Source organism: Denticeps clupeoides, chromosome 4 (genome assembly GCF_900700375.1).
Source record: "Denticeps clupeoides chromosome 4, fDenClu1.1, whole genome shotgun sequence".
Lineage (NCBI taxonomy): Eukaryota > Metazoa > Chordata > Actinopteri > Clupeiformes > Denticipitidae > Denticeps > Denticeps clupeoides.
Window position 1 is genome coordinate 12,777,158 of NC_041710.1, and position 27,285 is coordinate 12,804,442.

At 43.3% G+C, this 27,285-nt stretch overlaps 1 protein-coding gene across 5 annotated transcripts; it reads right to left on the reverse strand.

Moving 5' to 3' along the window:
* LOC114788001 (phosphatidylinositol 4-phosphate 5-kinase type-1 gamma-like) lies at positions 1-26,235 on the reverse strand. Of its 5 annotated transcripts, XM_028976056.1 has the most exons (19): positions 25,940-26,235; positions 16,425-16,456; positions 16,229-16,321; positions 15,204-15,334; positions 14,821-14,938; positions 12,180-12,332; positions 10,764-11,063; positions 9,202-9,407; positions 8,856-8,939; positions 8,660-8,708; positions 7,904-7,988; positions 7,662-7,823; positions 7,163-7,304; positions 7,013-7,048; positions 6,074-6,283; positions 4,448-4,757; positions 3,294-3,368; positions 2,670-2,753; positions 6-2,176 (listed from the first exon to the last, which is right to left on the reverse strand). In XM_028976056.1, exons 1-19 carry the CDS (start codon positions 26,037-26,039, stop codon positions 2,174-2,176), a joined length of 2,373 nt encoding a protein of 790 aa, XP_028831889.1. In that variant the 5' UTR covers positions 26,040-26,235; the 3' UTR covers positions 6-2,173. The 5 variants fall into 5 exon arrangements, with proteins under 5 accessions (XP_028831886.1, XP_028831888.1, XP_028831889.1 ...); XM_028976053.1 differs by lacking the exon at positions 25,940-26,235 and adding an exon at positions 25,389-25,905 and having other exon boundaries at positions 1-2,753; XM_028976055.1 differs by lacking the exon at positions 25,940-26,235 and adding an exon at positions 19,356-19,566 and having other exon boundaries at positions 1-2,753.
* Between the last annotated feature and the right edge of the window lie 1,050 nt (positions 26,236-27,285).

Below are 27,285 nucleotides of genomic sequence, written 5' to 3' on the forward strand. Positions count from 1 at the left end.
TCACGTTTTGGATTTTAATTCTTTACTTGTACATCACTGTCAGCTAATTCCCCATTTATGCACAGACATGGCCATCTGAAAGAGGTGGGCACGGCAGGTAAAGTTACATATTCCAGAGATGCATACTGATAGGCTATTAAATACATGCAGTATTTTCATAAGAACATTTTCATACTCCCTCACAAAGCTCAAAATCAGAAGCAGAATCTATGCAGACAATATACAGTAACATGTATAAGTGACACCCACTTTCTGTCACAGCAGTCGTCTAGTCCTCACCAGGTCCTAAAGTTGGACATATCAACTCATAACATAAAATAAAATTGGTATTTTTATTTTCAAAACTTAATAGTCCAGTATTATTTGTTGGCTGCAATCGGACTGTGCACTCAGATAAGTCCAACTTTATAATTAAACTTTTTATTTATAAATAAATAAAAAAAAAACTTAGGTTACATTTACTTTTAGTGTTTTGTGATGACTAGAGGATTGTGTTCTGATATGTAGGGTGTACTTCCTCCAGTTCTGCTCAGATGAGCCACATAGAGCATAAGATCATCCAGTAGCAGGGACAGTTACATGACCTGGAAAAAAATAACTTTTGTTTGCACCAGAGGACAAATGAAAAACAGAAAATATTAACACATATTAACATATTAATTAACAATAATATACAGCATTTTTTGCAGTCACTTGCTACTGTAACCACACACAGAGCATGAATTACAATTTTACCTGATTTTCACTATGGTAAGTCAGCACAGCAAAGTCACAGCAACCTTCTTTGTTTGCCATTCAGGTAGTGCCATGAGATGTTTGTATTCTCTGTGTTGATTCTTGATTTTATTATACTGTTCAGCCAAATACAAAGCATGAGCATCTGTCCACCTCGATAAATACAAAAGTATCAAAAAGAGACAACTGAATATGTAAACAAAAATGATATTAAAAAACTTTATTGGTCTAATTTCCATAAGCCTAAAAGCATATCATGTAATCTCTGGTGAATTATAAAGTGCTACACATTTGTCATTAAAATTGGAATAATTTTGGAACAAAAGTGTGAACAGAAATGAAGGGTGTAGGTTTTTGAAGAGAAACACACACACACACACACACATTTACATTAGAAGAAATCCACAAAGTCTTGTGTAACAAAAAAAGCTAAACAAAATAAATAATATGAATAAAAATGGATCTTAAATAATTCGAGTATATGTCTTTGGATTTTTGTAATGCAGGGCTGAAAACAAAAATAGTTTTAAATATAAAATGTGCAAACATAAGTAATGGCCACATTTGGCAAAGTGATATGAAAGAAAATGTAAAGGATCCATAGCGGTTTAGCCACTTTCCGTCCGATTTGCTTAAATAAATTAAAACGTTTTTGGTCTGTTCTGGTTTAAAATTTGGAAGCTCTTTTTTTTACCCCTTTCTGACCCCTAACTTTTTAAGAGTGAGTATATTAAACTTGACTCATAAAAATAAATATATAGAATTTAGAAATAAGACTAAAAGAAAAGTTGTTTAAAATATCAAAGCACAGATCTGGTAAAAAAGAGCAACCAAGTCATTCTCACACAATGCAGCCACTGATCCATGGCTTTTTTGTCTTTACAGAAAGAACCTGCAATACAGAAAGAACTACATTAGGCCTACACACAGCCTACATACAGCTTCATGGACAACATTCATAAGAAAAACCAAAAATAGAAATGACGTAGATGCACAAATAATAAATAATGTGAAAAGTGATTAAAAAGTAGCCCAAGGACCTAAGGACTCTTCAGTTCACATGGAAGGAATGATTGATGACTGCATTTACGGTGCGTCTACTGTAGCACCATGATGTCCTCTTCACATACAGGGTAAAGGTTTTGGGCATCAAACATGCAAGATCTCACGTACGCTTGACTACAAGAGTCTCTCTATGTTTGGACTGGAGGATCTGACAGTGACGAGACACTCAGACAGCACTCCTGTAGGAGCAGGTGGGCTGGAGAAGGTTCTGGCTATTGCCTGAGGGTTTTATTCTTATTCTGTTCCCCTGTACAGCACGTTCTTCACTTCAAGGCTGCTGGACAGCAGCCCAACGGCATTGGCCTTCTGAAAGAGTTTGTTCATCAACATCCAAATACCTCTGTACCTTCACGCCACCATGGGACTGCATAGTTTACTGCAGAAGAGAGAAAAAATTTTTTTGGTGAGAAGACAAAAGCACACGCACTCTCCACACATCACACAGCCAACACATCAGTCTGCCTGAATCCACAAATACTCAGACATTAAACACTTACCTGATAGTCATGTGACCTTTAATAATTTAATGAGACCAGAATCCGGTACCTGTACTCAATGCCACAATACTGCGTAAGCCCACCCAGACCTGCACTGAAACGATCCAGCTGCTCTTCCTGCATTTCCCTCAAATTTCCTCACCTAGTACACCCAGCACAGAGTGTGCATTCAAGACTTGGGTTTCACAGGGAATGTCAAACTAGACCAAAGAGATCTTATAAAGCTTTGCAATGAAAAACATTTAAATGAATGGATAAATGGGAGACAGAAGGAAAAAAATTTTTGAAGAAAAACGTTTTTAGGGGAAAATATTCTGGAAGATGTATTTGGGGGTAAAAAGGGCAGGCCTGCTGGTATACGCAGACACTTACTGTCTCGCTCTCCCCGTCTGACAGAGACTGAGACACTGAAGTGTAGTGCAGAGGGGAGTACACCCAGCTCTGGTCCTCTGGAGGCTGTTGTTTGACCACCGTGTCACCAGAGGGTGGCAAAGAAATACCAACCGGTGGGGGGGGGGGGAGAAAGCAGGGCGAGCAGCAGCACAGAGTGTGTATGTGAGAGAGACAGAGAGAGGAGAGACAGAGAGAGGAGAGAGAGAGGAGAGAGAGAGAGGGCAAAAAAAAAAAAAAGGTTAAAGAGAGACCATGAAATGAAGCCGAACACCCACATTCATTCTCACACTCAAACACTGTTATACAATGAGGGTTGGTGGTAATACAAAGATGGAGCGCTGACTTCCAGACACTTAATATTTAACATATAAACAAAACTCAGCTAAACTACCTAAACGGCATCCTCCATGAACGGAATCACATCTAAACCTACTACACAGGCCAGGGTTCATTTTGACAGAAATAAGCATTATAATCGCATTCTTTAATATTAATTTAGGGTGAACGCATGAATGAACGTATTACGTGTTTTCTGGTGAATGATTTTTCATTGACAAAATGAACGCCGGCACAGGCAGACTCAGCCTGTCTAACTGTACTTACAATGCTGCTAGAACTGGAGTTGAGTTTGCGTCGCTGCAGGACAGGAGAGTACACCCAGTACCTCCCATCAGCAAACTGGTGAGTGCACGCAAAGGGGGCGAGGAAGACGATGGGAGACAAAACAAAGAGCAAAGAAGAGGGGGTGCGGGAAAACAGATGAATGAGTGAAGTGAGATTACATTAGACAATAATTCTTCCCACAAAGTAAATGGGATATAAATAAAAGAAACAAACAATTAAAGGTGAGGAAGAGATAGAGGAGATAAAATACCATCAGGGATTAGTATATAAATGGAGTAAAGGTGAGTCATAAGCAGCCATTGCTCGGTTGTTCCATCTCTCCCAACCCCGTCAACAAGTGCCTCCTGGGACAAAACCAGCACAGGCGACCCGGACACACGCCACAGGAATAAATAAACCATTTCAATAAAATAATGCCACACTCCTTACAGCACTGCAAACCATGCCTGGCTCTGTTTGCCCAGCCTCTCTCATGGGAGCGTTCATAACAAATTTAGATGTGCTAGTGTGGGAAGAATTAGGGTGGAACATTACAAACCAAACATGCTATAAATAACTGTTTCTTTAGAGAACTATAGCATCTTATAATTATGGATTATATTATTGTTAATATCCAAACTGGGTGGTTAATATATAACAATAATATAGTAATATATTATGTCCATGCTAATAGTAATAATAATAATACCCTTTTTGCTTTTTGTGAAACAATCCAAGAGTCATAAATCCTTTTTTTCCGAAGTAACAACTGCAGTTCTTAGCCTAGAATAAAAATTGCATCTTGCCGATAGACCGATAAAGAAAAAAACAGCAAATAAAAAATAGACTAAGCGAGATGGAGATGACTTACTACTGATGTAAAGAAGGAGAGAGGCTGGCAGAGAGCACAAAACACACACACACAGACAGCTGCTTCCTCACCCTCAAAGTTCCACCAGGTCATCTTCACTGTCCCACTGCAGGACAATTAGGTCTCATGTGAACCCAATTATCACTCTCCACTCATATTTTCAGACCACAACTAATAAGCATCTCTGGATGTTACTTGACTCTAGTTCCCATTTGTCTTTTCTATTTAGGATCAGCCCACGAAAACATTTCTTCTGGGGATGCTATAAACAGGAGATACTTACAAAGTAAATATCAGTGATTGGCACCTCCTCCTCCAGCGAGCCCCGGCTGGTAGACTTGGGCAGCTGACTGGGCACGTCGGGCTCCACGCCCGCTGTACAGCCTGCAGCCAGGTCATGGGCAGCGGCCACCTCTGACGCTTCTGCTGTTGATGCCTGGAGGACAGCAGGCTCTGGGTCCACCGCCTGAGGCGTCACAGCCTGATCAAGTGCAGATTCTGAGACTGCAGCCACTGTGTCCGCAGGAGCTGCAGCCTGTGAAGACTCACTCTGCAGGATTTCTGTATCTCGAACCTCAGGCTCCAGCACGCCGCTGTGCGCAAGAAGAACAGAAGACATTTATTTAATACCTGACTTGATTTGATCAACCAAGATGGGCTAATAATTGTACTATGCATGATTGCCATGATAATAGCTGGATCGTTTAGAGTGGGGTTCTGCACTGTGTGTGAAGTTCAATCTCCCCTGTCAGGTAGAGTTAACTACCAGGCAGTCTTGTTCATTTGCATTTAATTAATAAGTAAATTACTTCGTGCCACAGTATTGTGTGTGAGTGTTTGTTGGCTGTCTACGAAGAGAGGCTTTTATATAGAAGTTTCACAGGAAAGAAAGAGAAAGTTAAAGTCCATGAGGGAAGCTGTGTGTCAAGGTTTTCAGCTCCTATCCCTAAATCTCCCTAAAGTGTCATCCTGACATCTTGAAAACAGACCCGCCTTTTAGCCTACTGGTAAGCTCAAGTATCCTTTCCCCTGGCAGGAGAGGTGACTTTGGAGGGAAGCTGCAGCCAGATGGCTAGTTCATCCTCCGGCGAGTCTGTCTGTCGGTCGTAAACCCCCACAGAGCAATATGTCCCAGGCTCACAATCAAAATCCCTCAACGCCACGGCAGTGCGCTGACACCAGCTAGGATCCAGATTAAGAGCTGCTGCACATGCACCACCAGCCATGTGGCTTATAAGCACTTTACACTTAGGGAACTCAGCGGAAAGTGAAAGTGGTGAAATTTGTGCAAACAGCCTTGAGAGTTAATCTGACTTCCCGATTCTCTGTGCCACTACAACACCACAGGCCACTATCCTTTATTTAGTTCTTTTAAAGGTTCTCCCTGATTTTAGAATGAGGTAGCCATGACTGCTGTGGCCTTTCAGAAACCAAGGCTGATAGACCAAGTAGCTGAGGTTCAGCTTCATGACGAGTCCCACTTTAATCCTCCCATTCTGGGACAACGCATGCTAAAAGAAGCGAGTGTCCGGGGAGGTTTCGATTTGCTCCAGATTTGACCAGGCCTGGTCTATTTACAGCAAGGGAGCAACTCCAAAATGAAAGTGGGACAATTTTCCATGAAAATCGCTTGGGGACCGATGAAGGTTTATGTAAATCAATCCAGTCAGTCCACATTTTTGCATTTATTTTCTGTTTCTCACCAACAGGCTAAGAGAAGGGTCTGTTTTCAAGATGCATGTCAGCAGAGTATGTGAAGTTGAGGGATTAGTTTTTGTTTTTCATGCATGAGCAACAATGTGGACCAATTCAATTATAATGCAGCTAGTGGGTCTGATGTGTCATGAAAACCAAACTGAACTTATTCAAGATGCAGAGCATGTGCCTGTGTGTGCATTTGAAAGTTTACCTGCTCTCAGCAGAAGATCTGACAAGTTCTGTGCTTGGCTCTACCCCTGCATCTTTCTTCACCTTCTCCTCTTTGCCCTTCTCCTCTGTTGATTCCTCTCTTTCCACCTGTTCGTCTTCCTCTTCCTCCCCTTCCCTGTCTCTCTTCACCTCAACATGCACAGTGATGGTCTGCTGCTCTTCTTCATGGATGTCCACCACTTCCTGCAACCTGATAACAGATATTGCCAGTTTAGAGTAATGTTCATCCTGGATTTGCATATTAGATCATCTTTGGTTATATTTTATTTGATCTAAAAAAAAAAGGTTCTACATGTTAAATATTACATATTTAAATGATCTTATATGTATTATTCTTTTTATTGTTAAAGTGATGCATGGAAGTCAAAACAAACTTTAAGTAATTGCTTCTATTAAAAATCGCCCTGTTTTTACAATTTCATTAGTCATTAGCCTAGTTTTGCAATCGATTCAAATCAAACAAGGGATTTGTTTAAGGCCCATGTTGGCCTGTGTCCAGCACCACACCCTACCTTCAAAGGTCTAGTGGAGTCTATGTCTTTAAAGGGATCTACTCAATATTAGGCGGTGAATTTAATTTTATGGATGATCGGTGTTTATCCCTTAGCCTGCACAGCACTTTGCAAGCAATGGCCAGATCTTCACAGTTTGCAATGTTTTTACATTCTAGCTCCCATGACGTACGAGTAAATGATTCAATCTTTTGCAATGACTGCCTGTGATTCAAAACTTTTTTTAAGTTCTAGGAATGTTTTCAGAACATTTTAGAGTGTGGGAAGATTTTTTTTATGTTAAGGGAAAATTAATTAAGTCTGAATATATTCCAGAACGTCTTTGAAAAAAGCTGAATTTTACGGTTGGGGATCATCAGCCGGCATACAGTTGAGGAATACATGCAGTGCTGGTAGCAGCGGCTCACCTGCCTTCAGCGTCCCTTAGTGACTGTGTCTGCCTCCTGTGGGACAAACATAGGGGTGTGCAGGTGAGTGGGCACTGCACTGGGGTACAGCGCTTTAACATGGTGATTTGGGGTCATGCAGCAGAGGGTGTGGGTGGGTGCTGATGGTACCTGTAACGTGGGTGCTCCGAGGTATCCGAAGGTGAGCGCTCTGGGATGGAGATTGAAGTGTTTGAGGACAGAGTGGTGGCGACAGAGACTGTAGTTGCCTCCTCAAATGATGGTGGAGTGCAGGGGTGGAGGTCCGAGAGACCTAATGGACAGCAGAAAGGGGGTGAGATGGAAAACAGTAAAAAGAATTTTAACTACAACCTGATGTTGCATTCTAGCCTTTACTGTAAAGCACTGGTACACAGATAACATGAATCCCTCACTGGTACCCAATCAGTACTATCAGTGTCTTCAGAAGACAATAGCAGCTCTAAAACCTTACTGAATGCAGATAACCAATCTGCAGATAACCAATTTTAAATTTGCTGCGGGATCAAATGTAACCTAACCTAAATACTTCCACATCCAGTAAATTCAGGGTGAACTCCCGGCATAGAAGGTTATGGGTGTTGCTCAGGCTGCAGTAGGAGTGATTCAGAGTAATCAAGTTGATAATTACCCTCGTCCTCCAGCACGGGAAAGCTGCGGGCCCCTCTCAGGTCATAGATGTTCTCATCTCTCTCTGAGGGGAGCTGGCCGGCTGACCAGGCCGGCCCAGGGCCGCTGTATTTGGGCACAGCTAGAACCCCACGCCCCTTCTTAGAGGGGGAAGACTTTAGTGCTGGATGGAGAGGCAGAGGAGACATTATTATTGGGAGAAGAGAGATGTTACTTTATGTTGCAATGACAACCAGAACTTACAAGAGCTCTTCTTGAAAACAGTGGAGCTCATAAACTTGAAGAACCTGTCTGCATAGAAGTTTGGCCTGTGGACTGACACGGTGTCCTAAAAAGATAAAATGAAAAAGTAAATACAAGCACAGAAGGAAGATGAGAGGCGAACTCAAGATTCTTGGGATGTTGCAGTCAGGAGATAAAATCTCTGAGGCCTCAAGGAGAAAGAAACATTAACTGGGGACTGTGATCTAGTGCTCAGCTCGGGCCTCCTCCTGCCACTGCAAAGCCCCAGAAAAAAGCCGGGCTTTCTCATGAATACAAACATGAAGTCAAAAGACTGGGATTACCCAGCAGGCCACGGTGCAGAGGGGCAGACAGCTGGTGCCTTGTCTTTAATAATTCAACACATTCGCGGGAGAAATAAAACCACACATACCTGCTTCACTGACATACCCAAACAACAGGGTTAAAATATAACTCAGATCTCCAGGGCATAGAGATCATGTGAAATGGCGTGTAAAGTGCATTCTTTTAAATCATTATGTCTAAAGTGCTAAGTGCAACACATACGAGCCTCTTCTTTAACTTTAATCAAATTGTTGAAAATTATGCATTTATTGCAAAAGTGTCACTGCTGGTATTTCAAGAAGACAATAATTAATTATCTGCAATATGTCACATGATGACACTTGCAAAAACTTGATATCTCACAATGAATACAGAGACTCTCAGATTATGCTATGGTGTGGAAGCGGGTGCTTGTGGAAGTGGGGCACTCACCCCATCATGGACCAGTGCTTTCCATGAGTGTTCCAGCTTTTTAATGAGTCTGGAAGACACAGAAAAAGAGAAACTACAAAGTGTCCAGAAATGCAGGCATTTCTAATAAAGTAGTATATGTGTATAAGTTTTGATTAATCAAAAGCTAATGGAGGAATCATGATGCAAGGAACATTTCAAGTTTACATCAGAGTACCTGTAGGACTGTAGGATGTCAATGATTCCAATAAATAGCAGCAGGCGCTCCCCCTTCCCGTTCACAGCAGGAATCCCACCCATTCTACACACATAAACACATAAACAGTTCTACTGAACTCATTTTACTTTTAGTGGCAGACTCTACTGCTAGATTGATACAGAATATTTTATTTTGCTGATATAAAACATCATTATTATACTTCAGGTAAACACAGAACCTCCATATAGAACATGTTCACAAACAAAAAGGTTCCAAAAGATTCCACATTTGCAATCAACCCCAAACTCCCTCCCTCATAATGTCTTCCTCTCTCTCTCTCTCTCTCTCTCTCTCTCTAACTCACGTGTCTTCTGTATCAATGGCCTCTCTGCAGGTGGCGCCACCCTGAATGGACTCCATGGCAGTGGAGTAGAGTGCACGCTGCGCCGCTGGCCTCTTCTCATCACCGCTGCCCTGGGAACCCTCCATCTGTTGATCCCGCTCTGCCTGGTCCAAGTTGTGAACACCCAGCAGCAGGCTGTAGTCCATGATTTTAAAACTCTCCAGCACCTACAATACAGATCAGTATGAAAAACTCTTGACTGTTTGAATGCAAATGCTTCCATGGCACGAAATCAGATATACAAGCAATTTGGTAATGCACAGAGTGCATTTTTGGTAATGCACAGAGTGTGTCACAAACAGCATCAGTCTTTTACACAGTAAAACAAAAGTATGAAATGACACGAGAGGTTATGCAGTAAACAAGAGTTGTAAACAAAATAGTTTATATTTCAGGCTCTTTAAATGAAAAAACTTTTCCTGTGATGACAGGATTTCTCTCAACAACCAAAAGTGCTGAAAGAGATCCTATTTAGGGTACTTGTTGGGTGCTTTTCCTTCAATTTTTTTAATGACCATCTAATGATGACCATCTAAAGTTGCTTGATGAGGACAAGACTTTACAGATCAATCATTAAACTAATAGTATGCTTCTTAGAATCATAGTCTCCATAGAGTAGGTATGTCCAAGCGTATACCGTATTCATGTATGTAATGAATAGGTGGCTAACTTCCACAAAAACATATGACATTATGTATTTTGTTGATCGCTTTCACAGTGACTCACACCATTAAGTACTGATACTAATTAAATAAAGGCATGAAAATATCCTGCTGGGTGCAACACATAAGACTGGTTGCAAATCTGAGCTCTCAAACAGAAAAACAAGTTCTACCTGAGCCAAAGCAAAAGGCAAACCTTTTGTATAATGATGAACCACAAAAATGTAGCACTGCACACACCCACAGTGTACCTTCAGAGTCACTGTGTATTACATACATGTAAGTGAAAATGCTTGAAATATATACAGTACAGGCCAAAAGTTTGACACACCTTCTCATTCAATGTGTTATCTTTATTTTCATGACCATTCACATTGGTATATTCTCACTGAAGGCATCAAAACTATGAAAGAACACATGTGGACTTATGTACTTAACAGAAAGTGGAGAGCTGGCCTCCACAGTCACCAGACCTGAACCCAATCCAGATGGTTTGGGGTGAGCTGGACCGCAGAGTGAAGGCAAAGGGGCCAACAAGTGCTAAACACCTCTGGGAACTCCTTAAAGACTGTTGGAAAACCATTTCAGGTGACGACCTCTTGAAGCTCATCGAGAGAATGCCAAGAGTGTGCAAAGCAGTAATCAGAGCAAAGAAGAAGAAACTAGAATATAAAACATGTTTTCAGTTATTTTTTTGTACATAACTCCACATGTGTTCATTCATTGTTTTGATGCCTTCAGTGAGAATGTAAATGGTGATGAAAATAAAGAAAACACATTGAATGAGAAGGTGTGTCCAAACATTTGGACTGTACGTTAGGCTTGTTTTACCTCCTTCCATAACACTCCATACCCACTTACCAGACAGTCCCTCTGTAGCGTCTTGACGAGAGCATTGAACGTGTCAGTGTCCAACATCAGTCCATCTGAAACATCCTGCATGAAATCCAGGTCTTTATAGGTGGGTCTGGACTTCTCTCGCTCCTTCTTTGAAGCGCGGCGCTTACACGTTGAACCCTTGAGATCAAACTTGAGGTGCATACGGAACACTCTGGGTAGAACGTTGTTCATCACCACGATACGGATGTTCTTCCCTCCTGACTGGACGCAGTAGAGGCCAAAGAATTTTGGCAACAGCGTGCGTGGGTTCTGGTTCAGGTTCTGTGGGACGGACAGTAACAAGGGTCACAGAGTCTGTTCTCTATTAATACAGAAAATTACTCCCAAAATTCAAAGGAGTCAGGATTACTACTGGCTTTAAATTGTCCATTCCATAGAAATCATGTTATGACTGTTATATATGTATTTATGTATTTAAGTTTATTATTGTGAACCTTAATGGATATTTTTTATTACTGATTATTAACCTATTTTGTGTACCATTACAGCCCTAGAAAAATTGATTAGTGTGATTAATGTTTATACTGGTTAAAAATTGAACAGTATAAAAAATTAACCAGCTATATCTTGTGTAATCTTGTGTAAAAACAAACCAGCCAGACCATGTCGTGTTCTGTGTGAGAAGAGAAGAAAAGAGAAGAGGACAGGACAAGGCTAGAGACTTCCTAAAAATACCAGATCAATAAATGGGATCCATTAAGAGGCATACCAAGTGCAACTGTAAAAGGAATCCAATCAGAGTTGAGGACTCATGAAATGAAGGAAGTGAACATTTACCCAGAAATGACACCTTCACACACAGTCCAAGGCCAGACCTGAGGCCAGAGGACATCAACAGAGTAAAGGTTACTGATCCCAGCCTCTACTTTAAGACATTGAGAGCAATACAATGAAAAGTCAAATTGGCTTGATCAATAATGCCAGTTTAATCTCTGCTCCTGGCAACTCCTCTGAATCCCTGTGACCTCTGCAAGAGCTCCTCAGAGATTGGGAGGATCTCTGACCCTTTGCTGAGCAGCCATGATCTCTGTTGCACACCCTCAGTCTTGCTGACATCATGGATGCATTTTGTTCATTATTTAACATTAATACGAGTTCCCCAAGCCTGTCTATGGTCCTGTAGTGGCTGGAAATTGTGACAGGTGTAAAGCGTGCTTTGGTCAATCTGCTTCATTATTCAGAGAGCAGCAGCTCAGTCGGTCGGATTTGGAATTTGGCCGCTTATGAAGTCCCCTAAAAAAGTAGCTCCACCATAGCCTCAGCTGAGAGAAGGGAAATTTAACTCTGAAGTAAAATTACTTGAGTAATATTGCATGCATCCCATTTATGTTGTGTGGAAAAGCAGTGTAAAGGTGTAACTAAATTACACAGACTCACCATATAGTATCCAGGAAGCAGCTTCTGCAAGAACTCGGCCTCTTTGTGCATCACTGTTTTGAGGATAAACTCGTCATCACGAGTGACATAGAAAATGGAGCCACTGGCACCAGGGTTTGAGAGTTCAATCAGAGGCTCATTACAGAGAGAGTACTGTGGATATGAAAGGGGAAAAAACACAAATATTACTGTCAAAATACTGACATTGTCTGTAATCAGAAGCCCACCAAGGTGCCACTGAGCAAAACACCGTCCCCATACACTGCTCCCTGGGCACCTTTCATGGCTGCCCACTACTCCCTCTGGGATAGATTAAATGCAGAAACCCCATTTCACTGAGCAGGAATTGTGTACCTTTACTGCACTCACACAGACACGATTGTGTGGAGAAAATGAGTGTGTGTGTGGGGGTGGGGGGGGTTGACCAGTCAGAATGCAGCAAAACTGAGCCCTCAGCATTCATCTCCTCCACCATATATGCAGATGCATCTACAAATGTAAATTATTTTGTCAATTTCAAAAGCGAAAGCGAGAGTTCACAATGTTTGCAGTAACAGGCAGGATTGAGGTCAGTTTAGTGCTATAGTGACTCTGGAAACTATAAGAGCTCCACACAAATAGTGAGTTTCAAACAATGAGTCGAATGTAACATAAGAATTACCCGACCTTGTCTCACTATTGTATTTTACAAGCCTTGCACACTTCCCCCTGAGGGAATTTCCACTTGATCTTGATCTCTGTAATTTACAACCTGAATAGACTTCATTATGCTGCCAGTTCCCGGATGTATCTCACATTTTGGCCTGATATGAACAACCCAGGGTAATCCAGGGCAGACTGGGGGATAATGGGTTCCCATTTTCGAGCCTTGGTTCCTCACAAGGTTTCTGCCCGTTTCTCTGTTCAGGCAGTGTTTCCTTGTCCCTGTCACTATAGTTATATTGAACTATATGTTTTTTTTGTCCTCCTGTCTTGATTTTGGTTTTAGTCTTGTCTTTGAGTCAAGATGTCATTTTAGTCTTTATTAATCTTAGTCACTTCCAGACTCATTTTAGTCTAGTCAAGTTTCAGTCGACTAAAAATCATATTTTAGTCAGAATTATCCATGACTAGTTTAGTCTAGATTTGGTCAAGGAAAACAGAAGACATTTTAGTCAATGTAAATTATATTTAAATCAGTCAATACAGAACAATTACATAGTAGAATAGACAAAACAACATTATTTTAGTAAAACCCATTTAATAATTAAAACAAGGTTATCTTTTTATTATATTATTGTTATCTTATATACTCAAGAATACTCTACATCCACTAGAGACAAAGAAGAGTCTGATTTGTTCCATGTTTTTCCGCCCACACATTCTGTTTTCTTTTTCACTTTACGGTAATGAAAGTGCTACCAAAGAATGCCTCATCGTTTTATCCCATCCATCTGCTAAACCATCATAAGTATCCTAAAATATAATTAATGCAGTGATTGCGTATTGTGGAAAAGAATTCCTCTGTGCGATTGGATGGGAGATACAAGAAACAGAAACCAGGAAATAATAACCAAATTAAATGAGAGGAAATCATGTCTTGTGTCATTTTCATGAAGAGACATTTTAGTCTTGTTTTAGTCCTTTCATGGCTGCCCACTGCTCACCAAGGGTGATGGTTTAAAAGCAGAGAAAACATTTTGTTTTGTGCGCCATGTGCTGTGCTTGCTGTGCTTCAAAATGACAATTACTTCACTTTCACTTTGCATAGACATGCTGATCTGTGTTCACATGTTTTTAAACCACATCTGCATGAGATTCCTTGAAAACAAGAATTTTTAATGTACTGGACCTGTTCATGTTGCAATAAAAGTAATGTGATTTTATTTAACATTCCGAAGACTGCTATTGCTGCAGCTTCACACTGTTCTGCAAAGCCCCACTTGAATGACGCGCATACTACACATTTCCTAGTTTTGAGTGGAACTTGACAAAGGGCTGTTAGATTGATGGGACTTATGTAGACCTGTAGGTTGTGTTGGGGTGGTTACAACCCAGGTCTACAAATACAAGTACCTCCATGAAATGAGTATCGCCAATAGGCTTATGTTCAGAATACTTAATAATTACATAATAAGTACAGAGCAGTTAGAACCCAGGAAGAAGAAACAGGAACGCAGGTTATCCTGTGGGTACACACATCCTCACAAAGACTGCACGGAAACAAAAGTGGCCTACATGCATCTAGTGATAGGTCCTTAACCAGCTTTACTGCTATTATACAGTAGATTCACAGACCCACACACAAACATATAAACCACCTGCGCATTCACAACTTACAGACTTTTTTGTGTGCATGCCACAACCCACACACATGCACTGTACACTAACAAAACACGTTTTGTGATGTTCCCAGATGGTACACCCCGTCCTAGCACACAGTGACTCACACTGCCCCTGGCATCTCCACAGATACTCGCCCTATCTGATGCGTTCCTCTCCGGCCTGCAAGACGCCAATGGTTTTTATCATCACAAAAAACCTCTTATCTCCAAGGTGACCTTTATTCTAAACATGAGTGCTGCACCTGAAGCGCTTTTGGATACAGGGTAAACTAAGCATTAAAGGGTGAGGGCAGAGGTAAGGTTTAGGGATGTCTTACCAGGTAATCATCAGGTCGAATGCCAAAGAGCTCCCGGAAGTAGCGGAATGCCACAGGGGCATAAGTCTTAAAGCGGAAATCTGGGTAATGGTGGGCTGGAGTCAGATTACTGCCCTCACTGAGGAGAGAGAGATGCAAAAAAATAGCGAATGGGAATAAGAAAAATGTTTCTTACGAGAATGAAACCCATACAGCAATTTATGTAATTAACCAGCAAAAAACAGCAAAAAATGTAATTAGAAAAGCAGAAAAGGCAGAAAATGTGAAATGGCAAGCATGATTTGATTCAATTTTCACTGATATATAATATCTTCAAATTTAAAAAAAATCTAAAAATTACATTAAAACTATTATATTTCTGCAACACACAAACACACACATACCTGGGAAAGAAGATGCTCTCAACCACATAGAAGTCCTGCATCAGAACATCTCTCTCAGGCTTAGAGCTCAAGTTGCCCACTGTGTAGCCAATACCCAGCTGAATGGCACCTTTCAGGGCCGAGGAGGTGGTCTGTGGGGGAGAGTGACCATAAGCAGAGGTGAAGGATCAGTGATGATGAAGCTTTGTCAAAACGCATAAAAATTACAGCTGCACAATTAACAACAATTATCACTTTTCACTACGGTAAGGTGATCATTGCAAAAATTATATAAGCAAGATTAACAATAGCAGTTACATTAAAATAGATTTTTAAAAATGGACTAAAATTTCATAAAATTAATTATAGAAATGTTGATTTTGGACCCAACAAATGATCACAAGAGCTAAACCAAGCAGGTGCCTGGTTATTAATTCACCAGTGTTTGGCTATGGCAACGTCCTTTTAAGCAAGTATCGATAACTTCTTTTGGGTTAAGAAGACCCATCAACTATCTAAATGTCATCAATGGGGAGGAGGTCTGGATATATACTTATTATGGACCAATCAGTTTTCTACTCACGAATAATTCTGCATTTAACACACTGAACTCACTGGTGTCACTCAAACACACAAAATTCTTGTTTTATCAATTTATTTATGTAAATCCTGACGCCTCAAACCTTACAACTAGCAACCAAGCACCAAGCTTAAATAGTGCCCTAACTAAAACATTTTCTCCTTGTAACTGAATATCATAGGATATCCAGGAAAATTAAAAGAAAAATGCATGTTAGATAAACAATGTTTTTTTAGCCTGCTGTCAATTTCACTCTTTAAAAGAGGAGCGGGACATCACAGGAAAAAAATTTATGGGAATGGTAATAAAAACAACACTATTAACACTTTTTCTATACAAAAATGCAGTATAAACATGGCGATGAGATGGGATCGTTCTTCTGAAAGTATTTTGGGGGTAGTGCAATGGAAGTGAAAACCAGGAGGGAAAATCCACCCCCATGTCACAGACAGAGATGACAGAGCACCTTCTTGTAGGTGGTCTCCCCTGATGCATCCACCCTCCTGTGTCCGATCTTTTTCTCAGGGCCCGAAATCTGATGGAAGGATGATGAAGGCATCTGTGACAAAAAGAACGTGAAAGAGAAACTGCGAATCAGTAAGACAGAAAAGGTTCTCAATCTGCTCATAACTTATATATAAAAACATATACACATTACTCACCTCTGTAATAATGGCCTTTTTCCCAGACGCTTCTGAAAAAAAAAAACATTACGATACATAAGAGAAGGTGAGTTTTACTTTCAAATTTAAGCAACATTAATAAATAAGCAGATATCATTTGCAGTGTATAGTGTGTGCTGTGTGTGTGTGTGTGTGTGTGTGTGTGTTTGTGGAATAGTGACTATGGGAATATTTTATCTTTAAAATTGGAGACCACTCAATGGCCCAAAAAAAAAAAAAAAAAAAAAAAAAACCCAGACAGAAACTGAAAAATAATGTTCATTTCCCCTGCAATTTCCCCTCTAGGGTTTCAGTAAAACACCAGTAAAGAGACAGAATGTCAATCCCAACATTCCACTGCCTGGAGCCAGACACATACAGTAGCCAAAACAGTGCTGACCTGAATAATGTCGCTAATTTCATTTCAGACTGTCTGCAGAGGGGATGATTATCATGTGCCTGTTTATATGCCCCAGCCACAGAAAAGCTGCAGACAAGAGGAAAAAATACAATTCTGACCAGACCAGACAGCAAAGCTGTAAAAGCATGTGTGTGCGCGTGTGTCTAAACGCGCCTGTGTGTACAGAGGTCTGAAGTCTCTCGTGGAAGACCATGTGCACAAAATAAAAAAATTAAATACAAATAAGGGAGCACATCTGCCCTCAACAAACACACACCAGTCTCCAGTGGGTGATGAGAGCAGCACTTCTGTTGCTGCAAGACACTAAATTAAAACGCCACTCACACACACAGGATTCGGCCATTAATTTTTCAAGAGCTGTAACTGAGTTTGCTTAACTCTAGAAGGAGAAATAAAATCCCCCCTCTTTGTGCATGTGTGTGATATATGATGGAAACAAATTAGATTCAATCGGCTCCTGTATACCTAGTGTACAATACAGTGGTGGAGGTTTACAGGCTTTAGTATTTGGTGCCTGTTATGTAGACTTGCTGGCATCTGTGCTGCCTTGGGTTTCGATCCCACAGTGGCTGCTCAGACACGTGCGCGCTCAAACAGTCTCACACTAGCTGGTGTAGCAGCTTCAGAAGACAAAAGATCCAGGGTGAAAAGTCTGCACAACAGGGAGGAAAAAACTTCCAGCACATCATTCACAAAAACACCAGAAGTCCATCGAATTAAGTACTGCCTGTGTGAATGTCTCAAGACGATGAGTTCCTCTCATGCATAAATAAAACTTGCTTTTCACTCAATATCCACCACAGTTCCCACATCTTATCTCACATAATGCCACGTTGGAAAGGTTTGAAAGTTAAACACCGTTTTAGCCGATCGCCTCACACACACGCTGGGGAACAAACACAAGAAGGAAAACGCTGGCAGTCAGACATGCTCAGAATAAAAAGCAGACAAGTGCATGAATATTTACCAACCCCATCCAACTTCCACATCAAACTCACACCACAGGGTCAGTCGGGAAGACATCCTCACGCCCAGCCTGGAGAGCACTTCACAGACTACGGGTACGAGAAGGATTCATGCAGCACCATACAGAGCAGCTGATAAGGGACCAAACATGAACTTGTAATTTCAGACACTGTAATAGATGGCTGGTTTACGGCATCTGGTCATAAACATCAAAAGCGAGAACACACACGGAGTCACACACAACTGCACATGGCCAGCAGACGAGTGGAATCCTCTCATCCACCTGATCTGTTCTTAACAGAACAGGTTTAAATCTTGCAGGAGAAGGAAGAAGGAAGGAGAACCAAGAAACAGAGTTTCTCTGATCAAGAAACAGGGTTTCTGAGGGTTGGATCCTCCTCTCCAAGGTACAGAGAACTAGCAAGCATTCCTTTCTGGTTGGTATCGGATAATTTATGGAAATAAATAAAAAATAGACATGTGACACAGCATAAGCAGGCCCATCCCAAATACAAATACACGTTTAAATGGAATGGACGGACAATCTGAAGACATAATGGCCCTGAACATGTATGACAGGGTGTAACTACTGAAGAATGGACGCTCAGAGCTTCAGTGGAACTGCCCGTCTATCTAAATCAATCAGCAGTCATTCCGCCTCAGCAGATGAATTAATTCATCAACTTAATGACAGCAGCAGATTAGTGCGAGTAAGACTCGACTGAGAATCTTATGCAGTGGAGGTCTGTTGAATTTTTTTGGACTAGACCAGATTGTGTGACAGCCCTTGGCGGGTCGGCATTTGAAAGTGAAATGAAAGTGAAGTGATTGTCATTGTGAAACACTGCAGTGCACTGCAATGAAAGGCGCCCGGGGAGCAGTGTGTGGCTACGGTGCTTTCCTCAATGGCAACTTGGCGGTTCGAGATTCAAACCAGCAATCTTCTGATTACAGGTCTGTTTTCTTATCTGCTAGGCTAACCACAGCCCAATTTATTTGTGACATGGGACAAAGTCAGCCCAAAACGACAGAGATCATCTTCCTGTCAGACCTACACTGGTGTGTGCAAAACAGAGCCGACCTTGGACCAGCACTCAGAGCATGAAGGACCTACATGACCAAAAACATACCAGCTGCTCAGACAAATACAGATTAAAATGACAGGAGTCACATAACTGGATTTCAACATTCAAATTCACCACATGCCTGACAAAATATCACAAATGTAAAAGCACCATCTGACCTTGGACAGGACTCAGACAATGAAGAGTTAACAAACTTCAAAAGCCAGATGATCCCTTCCCATGCAGAGATCTGTGAACATTACAGATATGCAAAACTGGAAGAGAATCTCACTTTTAATGTCCTGTTGCTCTACCAACTGCACAGATAAAACAGCAGGAGTGACAAAGGCTGAACTGCGAAATGAGCTGGAATCACACAGGTCCAGATATGATCATAGGAACCTCGGTTCTCATCTAAGATATCCCACAAAACAACCTGTTTGTAATTTGTCTAAAATGTGAGAAAACCATGCACCAAACCTCAAAAGTCCCCAGGGTCCCGTCGAAGCTCCAGTGCCTCTGGGTTGTGTGTAGCTCTTTTCTATTTGTGGACAGATCAGGGCTGAGAAGGAGAAACCTTCAATTGGATTGACTGGGATCTCTAATCTGATGCCAAAGCCTCTGCGCAAGGCAACAGATGTTAGTGGCAAACCAGAAGCCCATGGTGTCCAATCAGAGTCGGAGTTAGGGATGAGGATGGGACCCACCCCCACAGAATCGTGACGCTGAGTGTCTGCCCTCTGAAGGGTGAAGGTGCTACAGGTGCCATCACCAAGGCAAGCCAGGTAATCTCTTGCACTCAAGTTGAAAATGTTCCTAAAGAAAATGCAGTTAAAGCAAAAAGTGGTCCAAAATTCTATTTTTTATGTAATTGGAATTCCTCTACATACATTTACATTTACGGCATTTATCAGACGCACTTATCCAGAGCAACTTACAATCAGTAGTTACAGGGACAGTCCCCCCTGGAACAACTTAAGGTTAAGTGTCTTGCTCAGGGACACAATGCTAGTAAGTGGGATTTGAACCCGGGTCTTCTGGTTCATAGGCGAGTGTGTTATCCACTAGGCTACTACCACCCCTACTTGCAGATGAACTGGTATAAAACCAATGTTATCAATAACCATTCAAAGATCAAAGCACTGCCATTTATAAAAAAGGCTAGAAGTCAAACATTAATGGTGTGAGAATGAGAGATCAGAAATTCCCTTCAGTTGATGTGGCATCGAAAAAGTCAAGACAAATGAGCTCACATGCATATATATCTGTTACCAATTCTGTTCAAATGTCTCTGTATCGTGTCTGCAGAACTGACCTCTGTGTGTGAGTCCTGCCAGACCTAGAAGATAATCCCCTCTCTCACACACACACACACACACACACACACACACTCTCACGTAAACACATGGTGGACAGACAGCCCTCTACACCAGCACAGGATTAGGGTCAGATGAGAACAGTCTGGGTCTCTCAGGTACAGCTCAGTGCCACACACCTCATCAGCTTTCACACACACACACACACACACACACACACACACCACAACATTTGACCCACATTTAAACAAGACTTTCCCATTTACATTTTAACGTAATCTGGATAATTTGTTTTGACAATTGTTCGCATTTCCATAATCAGCTAAACACTGAGGGTTATGTTATAAGATATAGTTAGAGTAAAGTTTGTTCATTTGTTTAGGGATATTCATTTCTATCAGGGCAAAAATAATCATCTGTATGTTTCAGATTGTCAGTGCATGAAAAAGCCTAATAAAAAGATAATTGATGGGTGAAATACTTCTTTATTTACCTATTGCACCATTTACCGCAGCCATTTTATGTGTCCTTCCTTTTATTCGTTCATCCTCCAAAGACCATTCGGTTTTATTATCACACCAATATGCGGATATATCTAATATCACCAATATCTAGACTGCGCTCTAAACATTCACTCAGACCTAACCACTTGCTTTGAGGGCTCACTCTCACTCACTTGCCAAAGCCCATCCCGGAACAGGGCGGGGCGCCAGCCCACCGCAGGGTGCACACACAAACACACCATTCAGTCACACCTACAGACCATTTAGAGTCACCAATTCACCTAGTGAACGGTGGAAGGAAACCCCCAGCAACACGGTGAGACCATGAACACTCCGGACGAAATGCATTTGGGTGTTGCTGCATTTCCAAGGTCTGAGCGGGGATTCAAAGTCACAACCTCGGAGGTGTGAGGCCACGTCGCTAACCAGCACCCCATCGTGCGGCCCCTGCTGTAACCTGTTGCTGCATTTCGAACGCATTTGTCAGGCGACCCTCCATGCAGCCCTACATCAGAGGCACATCCCTTGATTCGGAAAGGAAGTTAAAAACAGCGCCATCACACAGGCACAAGACCCTGGGACAGACCCACATTATGCACCTCCAGTCGCCTGGGAGATACCAATCATTTATTAACCATCTGTTAATTCCGTCGTTTGACTTCACTCTGCATCCGTCTGTGAAGTGAAATGAGGTTAAGTGACAGTGTTGGGGCGCCACTCGTTTGAAGGTTGATTCAATGGTGGGAAACAGCAGCAGAGCAGAGCGGCAGAGGGTATTACCGGGTCGCGCTTTTTTATTACACATGTACGACAACACGGAACACGCATTTGACTCAGCTTCAGATGGGCTGTGTAGTGGTGTACAGTTATTGTGAAGCCATTTTAATCCAGTCCCCACTCGGCGTATCATGTGTTATTAAGGGCACGAACCGAGACAGTGCGGCTGAGAGCGGGCCACATCCAAACAGCAAAGATCTATGTTTTCAATATGTGTCGCAGTGCAGGATCCAAGGACAATGTGTTTTTTTTTTTTTGAACGGCAAAAACCTCATTTCATGCATGACCGGGCCAATTCATCCCTCTTTTAACTAATTCTCTCTCTCTCTGTGTAATGGTCCTGGCAGGACAAAAACACAGGAGGGCACTAAAATAAAACCACAGTGCCATTAACGGACATCGTAACCACAGCAACAGTGTTTTTAATCTACATGTATATGCACAAGCCAGACAAACACAAAGGAAGACTGTAATAAAAAACAATGAAAGAAAGGTAGCTGTAAAACACAGGAATATCCATCCTAAAAGACCCATATGTTGCATAAGCACACACCCGACAAGAGAACACATCTAGACTATACATCATTAATCATTATGCAATTAAGTATGTATGTGTTACACGGATATTTTACATATATCCTTTAACAAGACATTTCTAGCCCTGAAATAATCCCGACCCTAAAACTAAGTAACCAAAAGCTAATATTTTTTGGTTTTGGTAGCAGTGCATATTATGTAATATCTGCATAATTAAATACACTATTGTATAAGCAGTGCAAATTGCACATATAAATTCACTTCATGCCACACAAATGGGTGCACCCAAGAAAAACCCAAAACAAGCTATTTATATTACAGAGGCATCAGGTTTAATTTATGAGAAAGCAGCCTGAGGCCAATTCTCAGGGTTTTAGCTCCTGGGATGTCCAAACACAAACAGAAACTCACACAAGAACTTCCTATTGTATCAGGCTGCTTGGGTACACATCCTAATAGACATGTGGGGTCTCACGCCCATTATACACACAGACCCAGGGATAAATGTCCTGTCAGCGCTTCTGACTTCATTGTAAATGTATTAACTGGCAGCTGTAATTCCCGCTCTTCTGCCCTCGCTCAGCCCCATCCCTGCTGCACTCGGTGGCCCTGTATGCTACTATGGTTGTGATTTATACAAAAGGAAAAACGCTGTGACCAAATGGGAACAAAGCGTCACTACCGGTATCACCTTTCGATGGCCGGAGCAAAGCCGGCGCTGGCATACGGACTGGCATTTACCGGAGGCCCGGAAAACCCACAAACACTGATGGTGCCATCGTCCGTCACCATGCGGCAGAGACCCACGCGACAGTCTTGGGAAGGCCTTATGTAAGGCTTACATAACGCGTAGTGTTTGGCCGGCCGGACACAAGGAAGCGACGGATCGACAGGAGCTCCAGCTGCTCAGGGAGCGGCCCTGCGATCGGATAATCCGGTTTAAGGGCATTGAAAGTGCTGCCGCCTCTTCAGCACAGCTGGGAAAGATGGCAGAACTCAAGTCACCCACTCCCTCTCTTACTGTACCTCTTTTAATGCTCCCTCTCCCGAGAGCGCGTCCTCATCGTCATCCTCATCATCATCTCTGAGTCCCTGTGGAAGGTTTAATTGCAGTGACCCACCCCCCACTTTCGCAACGTTTCCAGGGAAAGCTGCTCTGTCGTGGGGATGTGAGATGTTTCACAGAAAGGCAAATGACTACCCAGAATGCAACAGCTGAAACAGCTTTACTTACAACCCGCAGATTCTGTGCACTTGTAAAAACGTAGAACATGGCGACGTTTTTTTTTTTTTTTTTTTTTTTTAAACTCAACTCAGCACATTTTGCATGTTTGAAGCTGCAGAGGTGACATCGGGTGAACATATTCTTCACCAGAGTGACGTGTCAAAATACGGCAGGTCCAGGGACGAGAAGACAGCACTCAGACCGGAAGAGAGCTATTTCTATTAAACTTTCCCACCCCAAAAACACACACACACACACACACACACACACACACACACACAGCTCCAGCTGAAGAAACAGTACAGGATTTTCCGTTTCGCGGGTTCGTCTGCTGGTATGGTTCCAGAGCAGGATACCGGTTCCACGTGAAACGAAAGCCATGGCGTGGTAACAGGAGGTAACTTGTCTGCAGAGCCGAAAGTGAGAGAGAGAGAGAGACGGGACTGACGGACCGACTGAGAGAAAAGAAGGTCTGAGCGGAGCATCGGCGATGAGCCGTGGGACGTGGCTTTGCTGCCTGGTTCGCCCGTCGGTTGTTCGGCCTCAAAATTCCACGTTACATCAGCACCAAATCTACTGCATCAATTCAACATACGGCGACCGGCGATAAACCCTGATTATCTTGTAACAGCGGCACTGGGTGGCACATAACAAGTCAACATTTTGTCCTTGATCTGCAGCAGATCACATCAAACTGTGGTGACTAGAAATGTTTAAGTTCCATCAACTTCATACCCAGGTAGTTGTGGAATAGGCTTTTTTTCCGCTGCTGGTTCGCTTAAACGTTTAAGTTTTCCTACTTAAACTTTTTACACATACCGTCTTATATACTTCATATTAACGTACACTGTTCAAGTGAAACTGCTGTCGTATGTATTAGGGAGAACTAGTTCAAATTAGTTTGCGGTGTTGGGGTATAGAGTTGAAGTTTACCCACCTGCTGAAATATGTCACATTTCATGACCTAGACGGGAGAACACACACTTCCTAAATCCAATTACGCCCAGGCGACTAATCTGAAATATGATTTTATAAGCAAAACAGGGAGGATCCCATATGGATGAGTGACAGCTACTTCCTCATCGTGGATGAAAGCAAAACTAAACCAAATGTTAAAAAAAAAAAAAAAAAAGAGCGTTGGTGAATTTGTGACATTAGCAAACAATTCAACTATTTCTCTACAACATGTTTGTTTGTGTTTTACCACAATCCTATGTACAGTTCACCTTTCCCTCGCACGCACACACAACCAATTTAATGGCTTTGCATGTGTAATAGTTAACTCTGTAATACCTGTGACGTCATTCTGTGCAGATAAATCAATAATGCAACATTTTTCAAATGTCGGCATGTGAATTTTGTTTTTTCAATCTATAGAAATTATGCAAATCCGTGAGAAATGACAGAAAGAGGAACGGGTTCATCCCTATTTCTTGCCACTTCGTACTGACTTTCAACAACTGTGGCCATGTTCTCAACCCCCCCAACACCATATCAGAGCTGGGTTTAATGCAGGCTGGTTTGCAGAAATGCCCGTCACCTGCATTCACACCATATTTCCCCAAATCCCGGAACGTGCTGATGGAACAAAAACTGCATTTCAGAACCCTGATTGGCTTTCGGTCTTGAGATAAGCCTCCATTTTAATAAACGACGCCTCGCTGCTGTAAATCCACTTATCTGGATTTGAATCATTGGAAATCCCGCCAGTCACCTTCGGAGGGATAAAATGAAAACGTCTGTTCGGTGTGTTCGCTACACAGGCACCAGGTGAAGGCACGGCCGCGGTCGCCTGCGGGAAATGGAAGATTTTTGCGAGGCCGCACGAGTCACAACAAGGCCCCGGTCGTAGAAAGTGAACCGGGCCGCGCGGCGAGCCCGTAAAGCATCCTCGCAGATAAAATGTCTGACACGTGCTTCGAACGGGGCACCTTCATCACCATTTATAGGCAGCGGAGGGCTCCTCTGAAGAATTCGGCTCTACTCCAGCATGCAGGTGCTGGCTTGCCGAACGAATGAGAGGCGCATTGCCGAGTGCAGGGCTGGGGGTTCTTATGCAAGAAGACTGTGTACATGTACACACATGTACACACACACACAGCCACAGCGAGATCTGCATCACGGAGCACGCTGTGGGACTCAGCGGGGACCTCACCGCAGGGTGACATGAGTCGTGTGCACCGGGAGCCGTGGCTGGAAATAGGATTAGCGGCCTTGTGCAGCGGGGGCTCAGCAATCAGCAAGGGTCTGCAGGCAGAAAACACACACACACACACACACACCGTGTACACAGCCGGGGGCAGATCTACAGAAGGGAGCACACAGATGTCACGGTCCCACCGAGATTGAGACCATGAGGGTGGCGGGAACCTTTCCCTCCTTCTCGGACGGTCTGTCGTACCAAACCGTAGTTCGGTCCATACCGGTATCGATTGACACCGTGTCACAAGGGGCTATTTATTTCACTCCAAACACGCGACGCGACATGAAGCCTGGCTCAGTATTTCAGTTGCGTGTTTTGACGTGTGTGATGAAATGTGTGATGGACGCTGCGTTGGAAAAACACAGTGAGAGAGAGAGAGAGAGAGAGAGAGAGAGAGAACAGCAGGAATTCCGACATTTCTACCGATCGGATTTCAGGCGTGAATTTCCACGCGTGGCAACATCCCCCCCCCCCAAACCCGCGGCAATGTGCGGGATACACACCGAGCTCCGCTCCGTCCATCCCGAGGCTCTGCGCCGCGCCGCCTTCCGCCTCGCAGGCTGCGGCCGCCGACCAAGCAGCGTCTTCCCCCGCCGACTCCATCTAATTCCGGTCAAAAGACTCCGTGTGTGCGCGTGTGTTACTCCGATATGAACAGTCCGCACAGCAGCTACATTCCCGCATCCGTGCAGCGCAACGCGACCTTCATTCTCCCGACGGCACAGCGGGGTTCTCGCGTTCTGTCTCACTCACACACACACACAAACACACACACACACACACACACCCTCCCTCTCTCTCTCTCGCGCGCGCGCAGACAAACACACACACACCAGCCCGCGCGCGCGCGCGGAGCGCAGACAACAACACACACACCCTCCCGCGCGCGCGCGGCAGACAACACACACGCCCGCCCGGCCCGCCCGCGCGCGCGCAGACAACCACACGCCGCGCGCCGCGCGGCACACACACCCCACACACACACACACACACCCGCCCGCCGGCGCAGCCAACACACACCCACACGCCTGCCCGCCCGCGCGCAGACAATCATCACACGCCCGCGCGCGCGCACACCACACACACACACAGACCCGCGCGCGCGCGCGCACACACACACCCGCCGGCGCAGACAACACACACGCCCGCCCGCCCGCGCGCGCGCACACACACAGACCTCGCGCGCGCGCGCACAACACACACACACCCCCCGCCCTCCCTCTCTCATACAACACACACTCCCTCCCTCTCTCTCTCACACACACACACACACACACACACCCTCCCTCCTTCTCATACAACATACACTCCCTCCCTCCCTCTCTCACACACACACACACACCCTCTCTCTCTCTCACACACACACACATCCTACATTTACATTTACAGCATTTATCAGACGCCCTTATCCAGAGCGACTTACAACCAGTAGTTACAGTTACAGGGACAGTCTCCCTGGAGCAACTTAGGGTTAAGTGTCTTGCTCAGGGACACAATGGTAGTAAGGGGGATTCGAACCCGGGTTTTCTGGTTCATAGGCGAGTGTGTTACCCACTAGGCTACTACCACCCTCCCTCCTTCTCATACAACACACACTCCCACCCTCTCTCTCTCACACACACATCCTCCCTCCTTCTCATACAACACACACACACACACACTCCCTCCCTCCCTCTCTCTCATACAACACACACTCCCTCCCTCCCTCTCTCTCTCATACAACACACACACACCCTCCCTCTCTCTCATAAAACACACACTGTTTCAGGAAAAAAATTCAGGAAAATTAGCAGGTTGGTAATGGACTTTAAAGGATATATTTTATGCAACATCATATGGCAGATTAAAG